General features: G+C 32.5%; 1 protein-coding gene across 1 annotated transcript in view; it reads right to left on the bottom strand.

Moving 5' to 3' along the window:
* LOC134710732 (uncharacterized) overlaps nt 1-20,424 on the bottom strand; it is a 48,764-nt gene extending 28,340 nt beyond the window's left edge. The window contains exons 1-2 of the mRNA XM_063571124.1: nt 20,169-20,424; nt 14,585-14,692 (exon numbers count right to left, since the gene is read on the bottom strand). Coding sequence (XP_063427194.1) covers nt 14,585-14,692; nt 20,169-20,424 — 364 coding nt within the window. The remainder of the gene's footprint in view (nt 1-14,584; nt 14,693-20,168) is intronic.

The raw sequence follows: 20,424 nt of genomic DNA, 5'->3' as shown, positions 1-20,424 counted from the left end.
TTAAAGTCCATAAAACTGACAAAATAAAAGGCCACCAATAACGAAACAAGAGAAAAAAAGCTAGTGTACCAACACCAACACATGATTATGACCTGCATATTCTTGTGAAAGTTTGGGACATTGGCAAATTTCAATTTGACTTGCATTAACTATACTTTTCTACATTGGCTAGAGGTATAGGGGGAGGGTTGAGATCTCACAAACAAGTTTAACCCCGCTGCACTTTTCAGCTGTCCCAAGTCAGGAGCCTCTGGCCTTTGTTAGTCTTGTTTTATTTTAATTTTAGTTTCTTATGTACAATTTGGAAATGAGGATGGCGTTCATTACCACTGAACAAGTATATATTTGTTTAGGGGCCAGCTGAAAGACGCCTCCGGGTGCGGGAAGTTCTCGCTACATTGAAGAACTGTTGGTGACCTTCTGCTGTTGTTTTTTCTATGGTCGAGTTGTTGTCTCTTTGACACATTCCCCATTTCAATTCTCAATTTTATTTTGTTCCTTTAAAATTTTCTATCTCCATTAACTAATCGTCAATCATACGATTTAACAAAAACACCACAATATGTAGGATATACGTCAATCAGATTTGAACCAAAAGACAGAAACAAATAAAGAACACCGATTAATCCAAACAAAAGGTGTTATTCCAAAGAATGACTGTGGTTTTATATATATTATTACATTGATGCAAGTGGATTATCAGATTTATCCAATCTCGATAGTTAAATTATCAATTTTAAAATTCTCTAATGATTAAAAGAAAAACATCCTTTTTTTCTAAACCAAAATCCCCTTCGAGTGCCTTCCATTTTCCACGAAGTTGTCAAATTCATTACCAGCTGTTAAAACATTTGATCATTTCAGGGAGCTGCGAAAGGTTATGAGCCTTTGACTCAGCCAATCATCTTCTGAGATCACCGGCAACCTCACGTTGATTTTTTTTATACAATGGGTTCGGAAAAGGATATATTTCCATAGAATTAGAGAACTGGTTATATCTCGTTTTGAAAGTGTTACTGCCAACCGCAAGAATTTGTTTATTAGCCGTCTTTTCATATCAAATTAATTAGTTTCAATCGGTTGAAAGTTAACTCATCATAGATACCAGGATTAAAATTTGATATTTACGCCAGACTTGCCTTCATCTGAAAAAGACTTATCAATGACACCCAAATCAAAACATATATAAAAGAAATTTTCAACTGAATAAACAAGTTACCATGTCATCAGTGAAATATTGACAGGAAAATAAAAGGCAGTAATCATTTAGATGAAAACAATATAAGATTAATACACAGTTTAGATTGGCTGACTTAAAAAACTACTAAAAACATGTTCAGTAAAGGGTTAAATACTAGGCGACAGTAGTTTAACTATGTTCAAATCTCGTACATCGATAAGCAGTAGACAAATCAAGTTAACAAGCAAAAACCAACGGAATGTGTGACATTTCCAAGGCTTGAGACTAGATGTGATTGTATAATCGCTTGCGAGTGTACTGTACAATCACTTGGAGCTTTCCTGTACATTCGCTTGGCAAAACTTATTTAAAGATGCATATGCATTTCTTTGCATTTTGGTTGTTCCATAACTGCCCTAGTATATTCATATATGGTATTTCAAATGAAAATGAGCACAACATCAGGTATTTTGTCGATTGACATTATATCAAGGAACTTTTTTGTGTCTATATCAGAAACAAAATAAATATTCGGACAATAAGTATACAAGACAAAATAGACTAGTAATTCGTACTATTTGATTAAGGAGAATAATATAATATTCTTTTGCATATCGATGGAATCGAGTCAAAATAATACAGTACATTTTTATAATTAAAAGAAGAAAGACAAAGTTTTAAACAGTCTTTTGGTATGAAAATAAATATAGGAACTGCATACTATCCTTACCTCCAGCAAGATCAAACAAATTATAAACCTGTATCAAGTGTTTTGGGGCCATGTTTAGTCAGACATCAGGTGCAGTAAAAATCGAAACCGTTTTATATTTTATTCATATTCACATGACAAAACAATTTCTATCAACATAAAAAAACCACAAGTTCAGTTACCATTGATTTTTTTCTTCTTCAGTTTTTAGATATAGAATATATCTTTCGGATGATGAAAATATGTGTTTTGACTCTTGATTGAAAATTAGTGTAAAAAATTATAGACGCGTAAGATATTTAGAAACATTAAATCTCAGCAGTCGAATAGAACACAATGCGTAAAACACTTCTGTTACATAGGTCAGATTAGGCATGTTCTCAGATGCTCACGACGAAGAATCCGTCACATGTGACACCTGTTAGGTTGTTAAAGCACATACAAAACAGTTGACGAGTCTCATTTTGTGATTCACAATCGAGGGAAAAAAAGACGGAATTGTGTTAACCAAAATGGCAACATAGCCGTCGGCTTCTGTGACGCAGATATTCTATAACAGTAGATTAATTTACATTTTTTTAAATACTAAGGCTTTTCTACCTCAGGCATAGAAAACCTTAGCTGTATTTGGCAACACTTTTAGGAATTTTGATCCTCAAAGCTCTTCAACTTCGTACTTTATTTGGCCTTTTAACTTGTTTGGATTCGAGCGTCACTGATGAGTCTTTTGTAGACGAAACGCGCGTCTGGCGTATATACAAATTTTAGTCCTGGTATCTATGATGAGTTTATTTATCATTTCATGAAGTCGTTATTGGAGACGCAAGCTCTGGAGTGGCATACCAAATAGGGATATATACTCCATGCCAGGGTTTCAGCCGATTCTAATTGACAATGTCTAGACCAACTTACTTATCGGGGCCTATTATAGCTGATAATGCGGTATTGGCTTTGCTCATTGTTGAAGGCCGTATGGTGACCTATAGTTGTTAATGTCTGTGTCATTTTAGTCTTTTTTGGATAGTTGTATCATTGGCAATTATACCACATCTTCTTTTTTATATTTACTGTATCGATAACTTTCACTCTCAGTTCAATGGGATTGATGCATAGAATTACGTTCAATGATTAAGTGAGAGGACGTTATTTATATAGCGGGATGTTAATCTGTTGGATGATGTTAGTTTATTTTTCTACGTCCTGAGAATATGTCTCATATGATAAAAGGAACTCATCTTCGTAGACCGCAGATTGGTTTTTGAATGATGAAAATGTTTTATGAGAGCAAACAAGACAACTATCGATCCAAGTCACAATTTGTAAAAGTAAAACAATAAAAGGTCAAAGTACGGCGTTCTACATAGACCATTGGCTCAAACCGAACAGCAAACTTTTAAGAGCATTACAATGACTAGTGTAAAACGGTCTTATATATATATATTTTTTTAAAGCCCGAGAAACGAGAAACTCTTATAAACCACATTTACAAACGACAACCACTGACCATCAGGTTCCTGACTTAAGACATGTGCAGACAAATGCAGCGGGTTTAAACGTTATTAAAGACGCAAATCCTTCACCCTTACCTGAAACAATAGTGTAACATAACAACGGATGCCACATTCGTGGTAAATAAGACATTAGAAACATATCCGATATCATATTTGAAACGAATATTCCATAACGGTCAACCAACTCGTGCTGGCGTCCGTAAAATTAACGAAGGGATGATTTCAACTTCACCATTTGGAACTCTCAGTTTGATAGCTTCCTTTTAAACAGTAACCCGATATCAAGGACATCTAGATAGAAAATACAATGTTATGTTCCTACATAGAAATGAAAAGTTCACATTTAGGAAACTGAAATCATCTCTTGTGTCGTAAAGTCTAAATTTATACATTAGCAAAAAAAGTCAAAGATAGATTTAATGGATTAGCATTTTCGACAAGTAAAAGCAACAAAAACAAAGGATCAGTATATTTGTTATTTAGTGTCAACGGATACGTTCGATTATCTTGGGTAAATAGTATTGATTTTTTTCTATTATTGACACAAAGAATACCATTCAAGTTACTATGAAGCAGCAGCTACTTATACTTCTGGACAATGTTGGCTTATCTCTAATTTTTGGCACGATTCTTGTTATTGAGTATTCTAGGGGACCAACAAGTCCACAAAACACTTCAAATAAAACACAAAACTAAGCAACACAAACCCCTTAAAAAAAGAAGGATTGATTTCAGGTGCTCTACACAACTAAATCATATATTCTATATATAAAAGATCCTGCAAGACAAAAAAAATACTTTAATACCGACAGACAATGACTTACTCTAATTTTAAATCTCAATGTTTGTTAAATGATGATTTAAAGCATTTTAATATGATTGAAATACCAACGTTGATAAAAGTAGTTATAATATGTTATAATAACTGATGGAAATAAAGAAAGTACTAAAGAGACAACAATCCGACCGAAGAGCAGAAACAGACAAGGCCACTAATCGGTCCCCAACAACACTTTTTTTATTAGTTCTTCCACAACTTCCTAATGCAAAATCGGGTATTTCCGTTACCAAGTGGTTGCTAGTTTAAAAAAATATGAAATTGATTTGTGTTAAGATAACGAGCAGCCAAAGATGATACTCCTTCAATGGATTGTTTATTTCATTTTTATCGGATTTCAGATCTCTTCATATACATAAACCATACATTTTCTTTTAATACTATAACAGACAATTATCTCCGTGTTGAACTCGTCAGTGTGAATTTGAAATGAAGAACAGCAATGAAATGTACCTATAATTTGATTGCTTATCCTCTGTTTTTTTTTTTTTGCTGTGCATGAACTGTTTTTGTGTCATGGATGGATACTCCAAATCCTTTATCTTTAGTTGCCTAACTGAATATATGAGACCTTTTGGGTTTTATTAAAAACAAAAACGTACGAACATCTAAATTACTTATTACATTCTATCAAGCTTTGATTGAAAAAACACAGCCGTCCTCAACATTGAAAAACAAATTAAAACGCGAAAATTCTTATACGTTTTCCACCATCCATCAATATGGCAATTTTCTTAAACTTCAAGCTCGAGTTGAAATATGTCGGCTTATTTACAATATGGTTGTGGATAAAAATCGACCGATGTTGAGATCTAATATCTAGTTTATACACTGTTTTTGTGTCTGCCTCGAGAAGAAGTATCTCATCATCGGACATGTGCAATATTCTACAACACTCTTTTAAATCAAGACTTGAATAGCACTTTGAAGTGGTCCATTCTCTGTCAATTGAAACGCAATGAATATCATTTGCTCGATTGTCTGTGTAATAAAACCTATTCAAACCGTTAAAATCGATATAAGCTACAGAAAGCAGCAAATCAAATTCATATAAAATCCTTCCGTTAAAGTCAATGGAACATAGCCATATACCATTATTAGACTCAGCCAATATGTATATTTGCCCTCCTTCACACGATATCCATTTTATTTCTTTAACCTTACCAAGACCCTTGGAGCGCTGTGGGTAAATTGTTCTGCAGATTTTATGAAGTTTGATATCAATTACCATAATTCCTCTTATCTCCTTATCTGACGCCAGTAGAACTAATGTTTCATTATACATGCATATTGAGCTCCTATAAAGGTACTTTCTATCGTACCTGGCAGAAACCCTTATCTCTTCAGACTGACTATTTGAATAATCGAAGGCAATATCTTAATGGACTTTGGTGTTTAGAAAGAAATAATTCCTCAACACCCAAACGACCATCTGCAGTGAAACAACATGCACCAAATATAGAGTTATTTTCTGATATGAGCTCTTGGTATAGCGGAGGTGGCGGTTGACTTGCTCGTTCCACTTTGAGTTGTGACTTTTTGTGTTCCCTAGGCAAAACGGTGATGACAGGCATAGCTTTTAACTTTGTTTTATCGTGTAGTTCTTGAAAAATGTTATCAATGAATTGCGTTCCTTCAGGTGGTAATACATATAACGGCATCGTTATCAAATCATTTGTCATCCTATCTATTAGCTTTTAGTATTAGTATGGTATCGCGATGTTTTACTGCATGAAATATATTACATTCTGAGGAACTGCTTTCTAACGTACACAACCAGTCCATGTTCTCTTGTAGGTCTTCCCTTAAGTGCATAGACTGTTTAATATTATCTGCAGTTTGTTTTTCTATTTTTTCGTATTTAACGTTCTGGTCATTTTCAATTTTTAGTTAGTGATATTTGAAGCGCTGGAGGAATTCTTTCATATGGTCAACCGTGCTCTCTTTTGATTTTACTGAGTTTAGACATTCGCTGATCATTTTCGATTTGAATCTTTTCAAGAATACTCGTAAATGTTTTCATTCTATCTTTCATTTCATTGATTGTAGCACTGTCTTTGATGCCCTTTGCAGCTTTTTCTATTTCCAACAACTTATTGCATTTTCCATGACTTTCATTCATGACAAATTAACTTATCATGTCCTACTCAGAACATGATAAGTTTTTTATTCTCATGTAAAGTACAGTTTTTAGGTATAATTTTTTCTACCAGCAGGAGCATCTATTAACAAAATAACATGATGAGCAGCGACAAATCGTCTGTGAGCTTTTCCACAATTTTGACAAACGCTCTCACTACAGTCAATACACCATATTTCAGCAACCTCCGTTTCCTTTTCTCTGAGACAGCCTTGTCATAACTCAAATCCAGCCATGACTGAAAGAAATAAGATTATTTTCCATTAATCGTGCTTTTTTTTAAAGAACGTCTATGGACTAGCCTCTGTTTTATTTATTCGAGTATCATTTCTATAAATAATCAACGGAGTACTTGCATTAAAACGCATAAGATTCAAAAAGAACTTAAACTACTTACAATTCCTTCACACATATGATGTATTGTACACTTTATACTCACATGAAATATAAAAAAAGTATGGATTACTACAGACAGCACGCTTATATATTGACTAATTGAATTCTGATTGACTATGAAGTTTTAAATCCAAAAAGAGTGACACTGGATGCATCGACAGGTTATGAGTTTGCTGCTTTGCGTGCATAACTGTCTATTCGTGTTCACACTCAGTTGAACCAGCATGAAAAAAATCGCTTAAATTATAGATCAGACGTCTTTACTGTTAAAACGACCAAACATGTTGCTAAAGATTACAGACACAAACACATACATTTTTAAAGATAATAAGGGATCGGTGGCCGTACAATATAACGAAGTGCCAAGTCCGTTGTTTTTCTTTTTGACTGTTAGCAGTTCGTAAGTTATCAGCATACTCTTTTCAATGACGCCCGTAGTGCTAATATTCTCGAGGGTCACGTTATAAATAAATATATGCAAACGCCATCAGATGAGGCAAAAGAAAATTTAAAAACAAAATATGCAAAGTTTAAAACGGTGACCTTTTTTACTGTAAAATATGATGTTATTTTAAACAATATATTTAAAGAAATATGCTACTTCTTTGAATAAAGCCTAAATAACAATGGGGCGATTCATAGAAACAATGCAAAATGTTAGTGTCAAAATAACATCTATAATTTAAAACAAAAAAATTAACTATGTAAAGTTTTAAAAAGAAGACTCTTTTTTACTGTAAAATATAATGTTATTTTTAACAATATATTTAAAGACATATATGCTTCTTCTTAGAGAAAAGCCAAAATAAAAATGGGGCGATTCATACGTAACAATGTTAAAATTTAGTGTCAATAAAAACATCCATCATTTAAAATCAAAATATGAAAAGTTTAAAAAAGAAGACTGTTTTTTACTGTTAAATATGATGTTATTTTAAACAATATATTTAAAGACATATGGTTCTTCAAGTTGAAAACAAAAGTTGAAAATTATTTTGTTTATTATCTTGACTATGCAACACGTGTACAAGAAATTACCCAAAAAAAATTTCATCTTTAGAAATATGCTGCTATTGATTCAATATTTTCCTGTTCGCTAAATCGCCGATGGCTTTCTTTATGCTGTGACCTTAATCATTAGAATTATTGATAGATCCTCACAAACTGCACTGCGCAAATGTGAGGGGAACACTTTAATTAAAAAGATGCATAAAAAACGTGCACTAGAAGGTAAATCTGATATTCATTTATAGTACCCTTACCTTTTCGTATGTATTTATACTACTTATCCTTTTCTGAATTAAATCAATTTTACCATCTTCACAATGGTCTGCCATTTTATGTCACTTCCGCGTGATAATTCATCGCCAAAGCACCCAAATATTTCACACGCTTACAGCTATTTTATCAAGTCATATATTTCAAGATTACATTTTCCAACTTTGGAACAGTCTATCATATAACGTTATAACTTGGAAACATATTTTTCTCACACAACAACCGATGAACCGGAGTTAACAACTTTGAATAAGATAAAATATTGTATATAAAGTGCCTAACTCAACGAAATATAGTTTCAAAACGACCAGGAGTTGTTAATCTATGTATTAATTTACGTCTACATGGTGTCGTTTTGGTTGACAAAATGGATAAATAATGAAATGAAGTACCTTTTTGCAATCGATTTTTTATAATGCAGAAGTACGTATGAAACATTTCAAAGCCTCTGAAGAATAACATCTTCTAAATATGCTACATATTAACATCCTTAAGATTAACGTATGCCATGTTTATTGGGCGCAGTATGAATATCAATTATATCATTTTTTGTTAGTTTAAAATATTTCAGCCTACAAAATATTTAAAGCGGATTCTATTTTCGTAATGCACATGCGGTGCACACAAATAGATACTGTCAATTTTATAAAAAAAAAGCCTTGTTGGTTAGCCCATACATGGCTTCACAGTATCTTGTTAAAGTCAACTTTTTATTAGAGTGGCGTCGATGTGCTTTACAAGACAAAAATTAAAAATAACGATCTCTAGGGAAACTTCACACGAAAGTTCATTTATCATTTGCAAAATCAATACTCAAACACCTCAATCGAATGAAAAAAAACAATGGTCATATTTTTGACTTGTAACAATCATTTGTTAAAAATAACCCTCTCAGCAATGTGTCATAATCTAAACAAATGTAAAAACAAATACACGATCGTCAGGAGTACTCTATTATGAGCCTAGGAATTTTATTTATAAAACAAAACAAAAAATCGTTTTAGTTATTTGTTTTTGAAGTTTCACATGCCCTAAATTTAAAAAAAAATGCATGGATAGGTGTCTAATAGAAACATCTTCCATGTTTTACAAAACCATCATTAAAAGTGTAAATCATTATTGTTTTTGTTTGTTCAAGTTTTTCATTTCAAATCTATCGTGAAAAATAAAAGTCATGTTTGTCTGCAGTTTGATGAAATCGAGTGAATACAAAATGATAAAATTTAGGATATTAAACAGAATGTATAACAACACTTTAAGGTGCAACTATTTTCCTTTTTCCTAACTATACGACAGTAACTATATGAAAGGAGGTGTGGTATTCTTGTGAATGAGAGTACTTTCATTATAGTTATTGTACCAGGCTTATAATTTGTTTCGCTAGACGCGCGTTTCGTCTACAAAAGACGCCCAGATAAAAAAAAAAAGATAGAAAGCCAAACTAGTATAAAGTTAAAGAGTATTGATGACCCCAAACTCCAAACAGTTGTGCCAAATACGGCTAAGAAAATCCTTCGAATTTCGAATTATTCTTTCTTTTACAAAAAGTAATATAAATGACCACATGATTGATACTCATGTCAACAACGAAATGCTGACTACATGGCTGGTAATACCCTCGCGGACGAAAAGTCCATCAATTGTGGCATCAACCCAGTGGGATAATTAGTAATCAAAGGCTAATAAAGTTAAGGTAATATATGCCTGGTATAAAAAAAAAAAATGAGACCAAATGACATAGGAAAAGGCCTGGTACTTGTATATCCTTACAAAAACAGTCACTAATTACAGATCTGCGAGTACTCGTAGTTGTAGACAAAGGGAGACGAAAGATATCAGAAGGACAGTCAAACTCAAAAATCGAAAATAAACTGGCAACGCCATGGCTAAAAATGAAAATGACAAACATACAAACAATAGTTCACATGACACAACATCAAAAACTAAAGAATAAACAACACGAACCCCACCAAAAACTAGGGGTGATCCCAAGTGCTCCTGAAGGATAAGCTCCACATGTGGCACCCGTTGTGTTGCTTATGAGATAACAAATCCTGTATAAATAGTCTAATACGGTAGGTCACATTTATGAAAGGGAAGGGGATAGTAGTCATGACGTAAGAAACATATCCAATATCATTTTTGAAACGGTTAGTTCATAACGGGTAACCAACTCGTGATGGCGTCCGTAAAAGATACGAAGAACTGATTTCAACTTCACCATTTTGAACTCTTGATTTCCTTGTGAGCAACAACCCTCTATCAATAAAATCTGGATAGGAAATGCAGGCAATCTTATCAATAGGAAGATATATACACTGTATGCAGGTGCTGCTGGAATGTTGCTACTTGCACATGGAAAGTTCACAATTAGATAGCTGAAATCATCTCTTTTGTATATTTCTCCACCTGATATGAGGCCTTTTAAGGGGGATTTCCCCAATGGTTAAATCAAATAAATAACATTAACACATTAAACAACAATTGACATTTTTTTCTAGATTGCAAAATAAAGACAATAATAGTGCTTTGACTTGACATATCAACGGTATAGGATTCGGCCCGAAACAGGGACAAAGCTCGGCGCAGCCTCTCCTTTCCCTGTTTCTAAGCCTCATCCTTATATCGTTAATATGTCAAGTCAATCTTATGTCATTGTCTATATCTATATTTTCATGCCAGTATCAAAGAACTGGCTACTGAATTGGAAATACTTCGGTTCTGACAGCAGACGTAATGACTGAATAATAGTTAAAAATTTACGATACCATATTTTCTATGCAAGTAAATTACAATACTTGATCTGGTCTGAGTGAAAATAAATGATATTGACGTCTTTATGTTAAAAAAAAAAATTCTGCTTCATCAATCCAATGCATTTGTGTGAAAAAAATGTACATATACAAAGATAAAGGGAGAAGTAATTAACTTAAGCCTTTGAATTAGTTTTACAAGATACTTTTCATGTTTTATTAAAGGGACATATCCGTTTTTTTAATTCCAAATCACAAGTACGTAAAGCTGTGGATAGCAAGAACGGAAGACTAACGGATGGAGAAAAAAAATCCGTTGACAAAATTGTTATATTTTTTGTCCCAATTCGACAATGGTGCATTGATAGTCAGTTAGTACTGAACTTGCAATAAAACATGAGTATTCATCTCATGATGAGGGAGAATTGTCCAGTTACACAAGATGATAGATATTTTCCTTTCGATATACAATCTGTCTTTTAAACATTTCTTCTATATCTATACATATATATATATAAACGAGTCTAAATTGAAAACTACGTTCAAACCTATGACTGCGTTGGATAAAAACCGCAATTTTTATACGTGTGCATGTCAAACAAATTTCGTTGTAGAAGGGTCTAAAAACAGCACAAACAACATTTTCCAAAAGACCAAAAGAGTGAAAAAGTATATTTAAACAAAACGCATTTGACTAACAGGTAGACAACTGATGTTCTTTAACCCTGCTGACTGCCATTGGCGATTGCCAAATAAAATTGATCACAAGATGTAACAAAATGGATCTTAATATAAATTTAATACGTCACAGAAAAAAAAAAAATTGTTAACTTGTGGACAGGATGTTGTGCCACAAACATTCGGTGTCAATATTTCTTTAGTACACCATATCCGGATTTCGACAATAAATGTCTCTTCAGTGATGTTAGGGATCGAAACGGTATTTGGGAGGCCATATAAAAAGTACCCTCATTTTTAGAGAAAGTACCCTCATTTTAAGATTAACTCTTGAATAGATTCATCGGTTTGTTTACTTAGGAGTTAACAATAATATCTTAAATGAGCGAGTTTGTAAAAATTGGTGTTTTTGCTATAGTAAGAATTTCGATTGATGTTATTATTTTCATAATTTTCCTCTGAGTCCATGAACGGAACGATTTGTAAACATTAATAATTAAATTGATCAAATATCGAGAATGATACTACTGAAATTACCAAAAATGCGTAATAAAGAGAATGAATTTTAACTCTACACGATAGTGACGATTCTAGTTTTTACTTTTCCTCTTTATATGACAGTTAACTGTATGCCGTCGTTTTATAATATTCTACAGTCGTTGTTACCGTCGACATATAGAAGTCACTGTCGGTGGCGTTGTCATAGCCGAATAATTACACACAAAACATGTTCAACACTACCGGGTTTTTGCGCCTGTCCAAAGATAGGAGTCTTTTGCCTTTCTAAGTCTTGTATGTTTTTTTGTAATTTTAGTTTATTTATATGTTTTGGAGTTAAGTTTGACGTTTGATTGTCATTTAACAAGTACATAATTTTATAAAGGAGCCAGGCGAGGACCACCTCCGGTCTGTCCTTCGACTGTTATTGCTCTTTATTCTGGTTGTTTTCTCTTTGACATTTCCACCTTTCTTAAATTTATATGAACAATGATGCGTTCTGTTTTCACTGAATCTTTAGCAAGAATATATATTACAACTGCATCAACTGTGATAAGGCTTTAACAAATTGTAATAGTTCAAAGGGTTTTGTTGATAAATGTTCCCTTCATGTCTTTGCACTCACTCTTTGTTCGCTTTGGTATGAATGGTAAACGGCATGAGTTTATGGTTTTATATAAACAAAATATTTCATCATTGAAAACATTATTTCATTTATAGTCATATGGGTATTCGATTCATTTGTAATTGACATAGAAAAGATTTGACTGCATGTAAACGTGACGTATATCTGTGATTTTCTACAGAGTATGTTTTTTCATACTTTGTTCTTCATGTGTTCAAGATAGAATCGACAGCTTTAACTAACCCGGAGGGGAAAATTGTCATCTTAAAAACAAATAAAAGTCAATTAGTATCCATACTACTAAAATACCTGTCAAAAATTAAATATATTCAACGTAACAAGAACTGTTCTTAAAAATACAAGACACATAAAGTCAGTGTCAGTCTTGCCTTGATACATGTAGCTAAACGAATTTAGCATAATCTGTTGTAACGGGTATTTATTTGATATATCTGAAATAAATATAAAAACTTTCAGTTAAGCCCTGAAAAATTAAATCTCTGACCAATACGACCGCTCAGCATTTATACATGACTGTAAAGTAGTCGATGTATAACTCTTCAGTGTGTAACGCTTCAAGAAAAAAAATATTGTAACAACACAACAATCGTAAAAATTTAATTGAATAAATATTAAAATGTGAAAATTCTTATACGTTTCCCTTCATCCATCGTTATGCCATATTTTCTAAACTTCAAGCTCATGTTAAAATGACTCGGATACTTTAAAATCTCGTTTTGGATCAAAATAGATCGACGTTGAGTTTTGAAGTCTAGTTTATATACTGTATTTGTGCCTTCCTCGAGCAGTAACAGTTCATTTCCGGAAATATACAGTATGTTACAACCCGCTTTTAAATCAAGACTTGAATAGCACTTTGATGTCGATTCTTTGTCAATTGAAATGCAAAATATGTCATTGAATCGTCTGTCTGTGTAAAAAAAGGTAAATAAACCGTCATAATCCATAGCAGCTACGGTGGCTGGAAGATCAAGTTCTGATAAAATCGTACCGTTAAAATCAATCAGACATAACCATACACCATTCCTAGATTCTGCCAAAATAAATATTTTTCCTCCTGTACATGATATCCAATGTATGTTTTTGAAACTACCTAGACCTTTGGAGTGATTCGGATAAATAGTTCTGCAATGTCTTTGAAGTTGCATGTCAACTACCATGATCCCTTGTATATCCTTGTCTGCCGCTATTAGAACGTGTTTAGCATCATACATGCAAATTGAGCAACAATTTCCAAGTTTTAAGTTATCTTTGGGCTTTGATAACTTAATCTCTGTAGACTTATTAGTTTGCAAATCAAATATTTTGAGACAGGTATTGATTTGCGCACTATATTGATTTCGAGAACGAAGGATTTCCAGAACAACGATACGGTTGTCTTCAGTGAAACAAAATGAATCAAATGTCGATTTGTCACCCGCCATTAGCTCTTGAAATCGAGGAGGTGGACTCTGAAGCGCTCTTTCTACTTTGATTTGGGATTGTTTGCAGTCATTTGTCGAACCGGTGATAACCGGCTCAGTTTTTAATTTTGATTTGTCGTTCAATTCTTGAAAAAAGATATCAATGTATTTTATAACTTCAGGATGCAGGGTATGCACCGATAATGTTGCGAAGTCTTTTTTTATCTCATTGACTTGCTTCTCACTGGATACATGCATGGAATCAATATGTTTTACTGCACAAAATATGTTGCTTTCAGAGGAATAACTTTCTAGCATACATAACCAGTCAACATTTTCTTCAATGGTTTGTTTTAAATATGATAACTGCCCTTCGTTGTTTTTATTTTGTTTTACTATGTTTTCGTAGTTTGTGTTTATATTATGTTCAATTTGTACTAAGTGATCTTCAAAACACTTGCGGATTTTTTTTAAATGGTCATTTGAGACTTCTTTTTCTGTTCTAAATTTAGACAACTGCTGCTCATTTTCAGTTTGTGCATTTTTGAGAATACTTGCTAATTTTATCATTCTCTCCTTCATGTCGTTTAATGCAGCACTGTCTTTGACACCATCGGCAGCCTTTTCTATTTCCAATATTTTATCACAAGTTCTATGACTCTCTGATAAACATTCATGACAAATTAACTGATCATGTCCAACACAAAACAGAATAAACAATTTATTATCATGAAACAGACAGTATTTTGGTATTGCTTTTCTACAAGCGGATGCATTTTCTATCGATATAACATCATGAGCAACAGCAAATCTTCGGTGAGCTTTACCGCAATTGCGTCAAACAGCTTCACTGCATTCATTGCACCAAAGATCTGCTACTTCTTCTTCGTTTTCTCTTAGACAACATTGGCATAGCTCAACACTAGCCATAACTGAAATAGAATCATCATTTATCGTGCTTTAACGATTTTTATAGTTTGTTTATATCTTATACTATTGAACTTCTGTACAAATTAAGGAGGAGGTTAATCAATTAGATACATTTGTAGACATGTCATATTTTGATATGGCACTTTTCCAAATCAGAAGTATGTCATTCAATGTTTCTAATTTTAATTGTTTTGCATGTTTCCATGTTACGGCTTTTTATAGATGAGTATATGAAACGTTTTATTTTTATTTTTAAAGGCTGCAATGTGGCCTTTAGCGGCTTACATCTACTTTGTTTATTAAATGACGATAAGTTTTCTCATCCTCAATTCTACCATATATATTCTTATTTTCAATTTTGTTTTATGTTAAGAAAGATATTTGGTTCCTGTCAAGGACACATTAATACGTTATGAAAGTTTGTTATAGTATTTTTGAAAAACGATTTCACCCGAAAAAATATAACATAATGTAAACATTCATAAGATTGTCAACTCTATCCCGAATTTGTCAACTAAAACAGAAAAAGACGTAGAAATATCTGAATTTTTGGTATTTGAGCAAGTGTAAATCATTTGTGCCCCGGACTAATGCTATATCGACCAGAAACTTAACAATTTACGTCACTACAGAGACAAAAGTCAATAATTTCCGTCAGTTCTACAGGTTTAAAGAATGTAAGACAACATTAAAAACATGAGGGAAAATACAAAAACTATGACATCTTGTGTTTTAGAAATTGAAATTTAAGTTATGTTATTTAATATTATATAAATCAACATAAGTTGCACGGAATTCGAACCGTTGCCCGGTTTGATTACATTGATATCCGCATCGTAAGCGAGATCCTTATCCCCACTGCTACCAGGGTTAACATTATCAATTAGCAAATCAAGCCATTTAAACTGTACTTTCAAATTGATTGAAATATATGAAATAATTCATTAAAAATCTTGATAAAAGTAAGGGGGGTCTCAACACTTGCAGTACGTGTAGCTCACAGCTTGATGATATAAGGAAAAGTAAATGTGTGTTTTATAAACAACAAGTCTACTACCAATAATTATGCACACTTTTTAGAATTTCGTAAATTTTTCGTTTTTTACCTTTTCGCATTGACTGGCTCATATATTACCTCTATTGGTGTACTTTGAAAAACAATTATAATGACATAGGAGTCGAACATAACATTTCATGTAACGTATACGTTGAAATCGGTTTTGTAGGAAGAATGGAACACTATTATTTTATTGATGTATAAACTTTAAATTAATATCTGTCTGCTAGATTATTAAATGTATGTTTTTAGTCATCTGGTTTTTAAAAGATAATTTGTTTGAAACAATATAAGAATGGTTTCATTCTAGATTAAAATAGATGCAGTACTGTTCCAAAGTTAAATGACATCCATATGCACGAGAAAATAAAGTTAAGACTGGTAATGTCCTCAACACAGTCAGAATCTCCGACTGTCGTCGTACGTTGAAACCCAAATTGTATGACAGTCGTGTTGAACATAATATAAATGTAGCGTAGAGACCAGTTTTGCGGGAAGAATGGGACACTATTGACGAAACAATCTTCCTGCATGCTCATTTGAAGACTAGACAATGCAATCATTGCCCGTATTCACTCATTTACATTCGGCTTTGAGAGTTCGTGGTGAAGGTTAAACAAGAAAAGCACGTCAGACGCATTAAACTAATAACATATTGTTTACATTTTTTACAGACTCCTGCAGAGCATACTATAAATGGTTTGTAACATGCTATTTGTTTTAATTTGAGAGTGCCGGTGTTAAAAAAAAACCTAGCAAACTTAGCTTTTCAATAAATGGGTTTGGAATACTGCATGCAAATTAAATGCTTTAATGCCCAAGGTTGAACTAGTCTCCCCTTACTTCGTTTGGTTTGTTTCTAAGTCTATATAACATATTGTTTTTTCTTTTGGCAGTTTTCTCTTCTTTTTTTTTGCAATGCAAGTATATTTTCGACTTATTCAATATCATGAATGGCACTTTGGTATTTGTCGCTTTTCCGTGACTGGGTAACTTTCGGTATTGTGTATTTATTGTGTTGTTGTTTGTTATATTTGATACGTTTCCCTCCGTTTTAGTTTGTAACCCGAATGTGTTTCTTCTCAATCGTTTTATGAATTTTGAAAAGCGATATACTACTGTTGTTTTTATTCTTTACTCTGAAAAAAAGCAATGTTATACTTACTTTCAAAGTAGAACGTTTTCTGTTTTATTCCTTTAATAAGTCCATATTAGGTTTACCATATCCATGTTTTAATAATCTATTTCATTGCATTGCCAAATATTTACTTAACACCATAATAATGACTTTGATATTTTAAAACCGAATAATTACTTTATAGATGTATAGGTTATACATTTAGTTTTGACAAAACGATTGTAAATTATGTTTTTCGGGTCAATTGTTTTAAGATAATAATATACTTAATAAAACATGTATGAAACAATATGAGAATCTTAAAGGATTGTTCATAAATGTAAATGCAAATCTTCGAACCAATTAAAGTTAAATGACATGCATATACAATTGTTTCTACGAGACAATGTATATCATACACCACATCTACTAACCCAAACTAACCTTTCGATGATATTAAAGAAGCTGTTATTGCCAACATAGATCAAATCTGTTTTAAATTCTGAAAGAATTTTGTACTTCATAATAAAAAAAGTCGAATCAATACAAAAGAATATGAATCAATATAATCCACAAAAAAAAGCATAGACAATAAACAAATCGTGTACATGTGTAAAGTATATATCAACACTTTTGTATGATTTTTAATCTTAATATCAAGGACACTCATAAATTGAATTATCTGAACTCTCTATGGAATGTCATCTATTAGATTCTTTGATTTTTTTTGACAAAAACAAGTGGTAACATATACCGATCTAATCGTTACTGAAAATCATAAAGTCAGGATGAGAAAACGAAACGTAAAGAAAATTTTGCAAGAAATCACTACTCTGCTTAAATTAAAATATTGTCTCTAAAAATGTAAAATTCATAGTTGTCGTCGGTTGTATATTTGTTGCAAATTATAGTTTATTATTTAAAGAAATCGGAAACTACTTTCTTGTACTAAAACATCGTGATATAAAAAAAATTGTGTAGCCAATATTTTGCTCAACTCGAGGAAATCTATGATTTGGGGCTTCTTTATAAAAAAAATAAGTATAATTCTTTTAAAAAATAATATTTCCATTCATAATAAGAAGTAACTCTATAAAAATGGATTTTTATATGATTGGTATAACAACATAGATAAAAGCAGTTATAATGTATTAGAATATATCTTGGGAATGGGAAAGCAGCAGTAGCAGCACAAGGCCACCAGGTCTCCAATAACATTATTTCTTAAGAAATTCACACTCAGCTTCCTTCAAACATTAACGTTAAAGCAAACGAATCATAATCGAATATTTTCGAGACCCAATGGTTGCAAGTTAAAAAGAAAAAAGATTATTTTGTCTTTAAAGTGGTTCGGGCCTATTCGAAGTTTTAATCAGAAGTGCCGTATTTTTTGTTATTTTATTCTTTACAGGAAGTGATTCAAATTGGTCGAAAAAAAATAGGGGTCACGGGCTATTTAAGCTCAAAATTTTACTTTTAAACAGGTATGTAAAAGATACCACTTTTCAATGAAAGGATAGGGATAATAGTGGTGTTGACATATTTCATTGGAATATCAAAAAAACGTTCTATCACACTGTAATATAAAAATCTGAACTATAGCTTCAAAGAATGAGCAAATAAAAAACATGGGTCACCGATAAGGAAAAAAAAAAATTTGATTAAAATCCCAAATTTTGGCGGGAAAATGGGGGAAATGGGTGAAATGTCATTTTGACCCTTTAAGAAATACGAATAATAACGAAAATATTCTATTAGACACAAAAAAACAATGATTTAACACTTCTAATCATTTAAAATGTTTTTTAAAAAATATATCGAATTTACGACAAATACTTTTGTAATTCATGTGTGAAATTATGCGCAGTTGAATAGTCCCGAGCCACCTTAAGATTACGGGAAGACACATACTCCTGTAATATATTGTTGATTTTTATCGGATTTCAGATATCCTCATGTATACATCTTGACAATTTCTTTGAATACTAAACCAGACAAACATCTCCGTATTCAATGCCTCACTTGGAATTCGAAATAAAGAACAGCAATCAAATGCAAACACAATTTGATTGCTGTTCCTCTGCATTTTGTGTGGATTTTTTTTTTGCTGTGCATGTACTGTTTTGTGTTATGGATGGATACTCCATATTCTTTATAGTTTTTTCTTGCATAACAATATATGTGTGATATTTTCTATTTTATTCAATAAACATAAACGAACATTTAAATTAGATATAATATTTTATCAAACTATGATTGTGAAATAACACTGCTGTCCCTAACATTGCAAAGAAAGTTAAAACGGGAAAATTCTTATACGTTTTCCACCATCCATCAATATGGCATTTTGAGTTGAAATACATCGGCTTATTTACAATATGGTACTGAATCAAAATCGACCGATGTTGGGATTTTATATCTAGTTTATACACTGTTTTTGTATCTGACTCGAGGAGTAGTATCTCGTCATCGCACATATGCAATATTTGACAACACTCGTTTAAATCAAGACTTGAATAGCACTTTGAAGTGGTCCATTCTCTGTCAATTGAAATGCAATGAATATCATTTGCTCGATTGTCTGTGTAATAAAACCTATTCAAACCGTCAAAATCAATATAAGCTACAGAAAGGGGCAGATTACATTCAGATAAAATGTAACCATTAAAGTCAATGGAACATAGCCTAATACTATTATTAGACTCAGACAATATGTATATTTGCCCTCCTTTACACGATATCCATTGTATTTCTTTGACCATACCAAGACCATTGGAGCGCTGTGGGTAAATTGTTCTGCAGATTTTATGAAGTTTAATATCAATAACCATAATTCCTTTTATATCCTGATCTGACGCCAGTAGAACTAATGTTTTATTATACATGCATATTGAGCCTCTATAAAGGTACTTTCTATCGTACCTAGTAAAGACCAATATCTCTTCAGACTGACTAGTTTGAAAATCGAATAATCGGAGGCAATATCTAAATGGACTTCGGTGATTAGAAAGAAATAATTCCTCAACAACCAAACGACCGTCTTCAGTGAAACAACATGCACCAAACATAGAATTATTGTCTGATGTGAGCTCCTGATTTGGCCTAGGTGGTGGTTGGCTCGCTCGGTCCACTTTGGTATTGGACTGTTTGTACTCCCTTGGCAAAATGGTGATGACAGGCATGGTTTTTAACTTTGTTTTATCGTGTAGTTCTTGAAAAATGTTATCAATGAATTTCGTACCTTCAGGAGGTAAAACATCCAAAGGTATTGTTATCACATCATTTTTCAT

Source organism: Mytilus trossulus, chromosome 3 (assembly GCF_036588685.1).
Source record: "Mytilus trossulus isolate FHL-02 chromosome 3, PNRI_Mtr1.1.1.hap1, whole genome shotgun sequence".
In the NCBI taxonomy this organism is placed as follows: domain Eukaryota; kingdom Metazoa; phylum Mollusca; class Bivalvia; order Mytilida; family Mytilidae; genus Mytilus; species Mytilus trossulus.
This window is presented reverse-complemented; position numbering and strand designations above follow the sequence as displayed.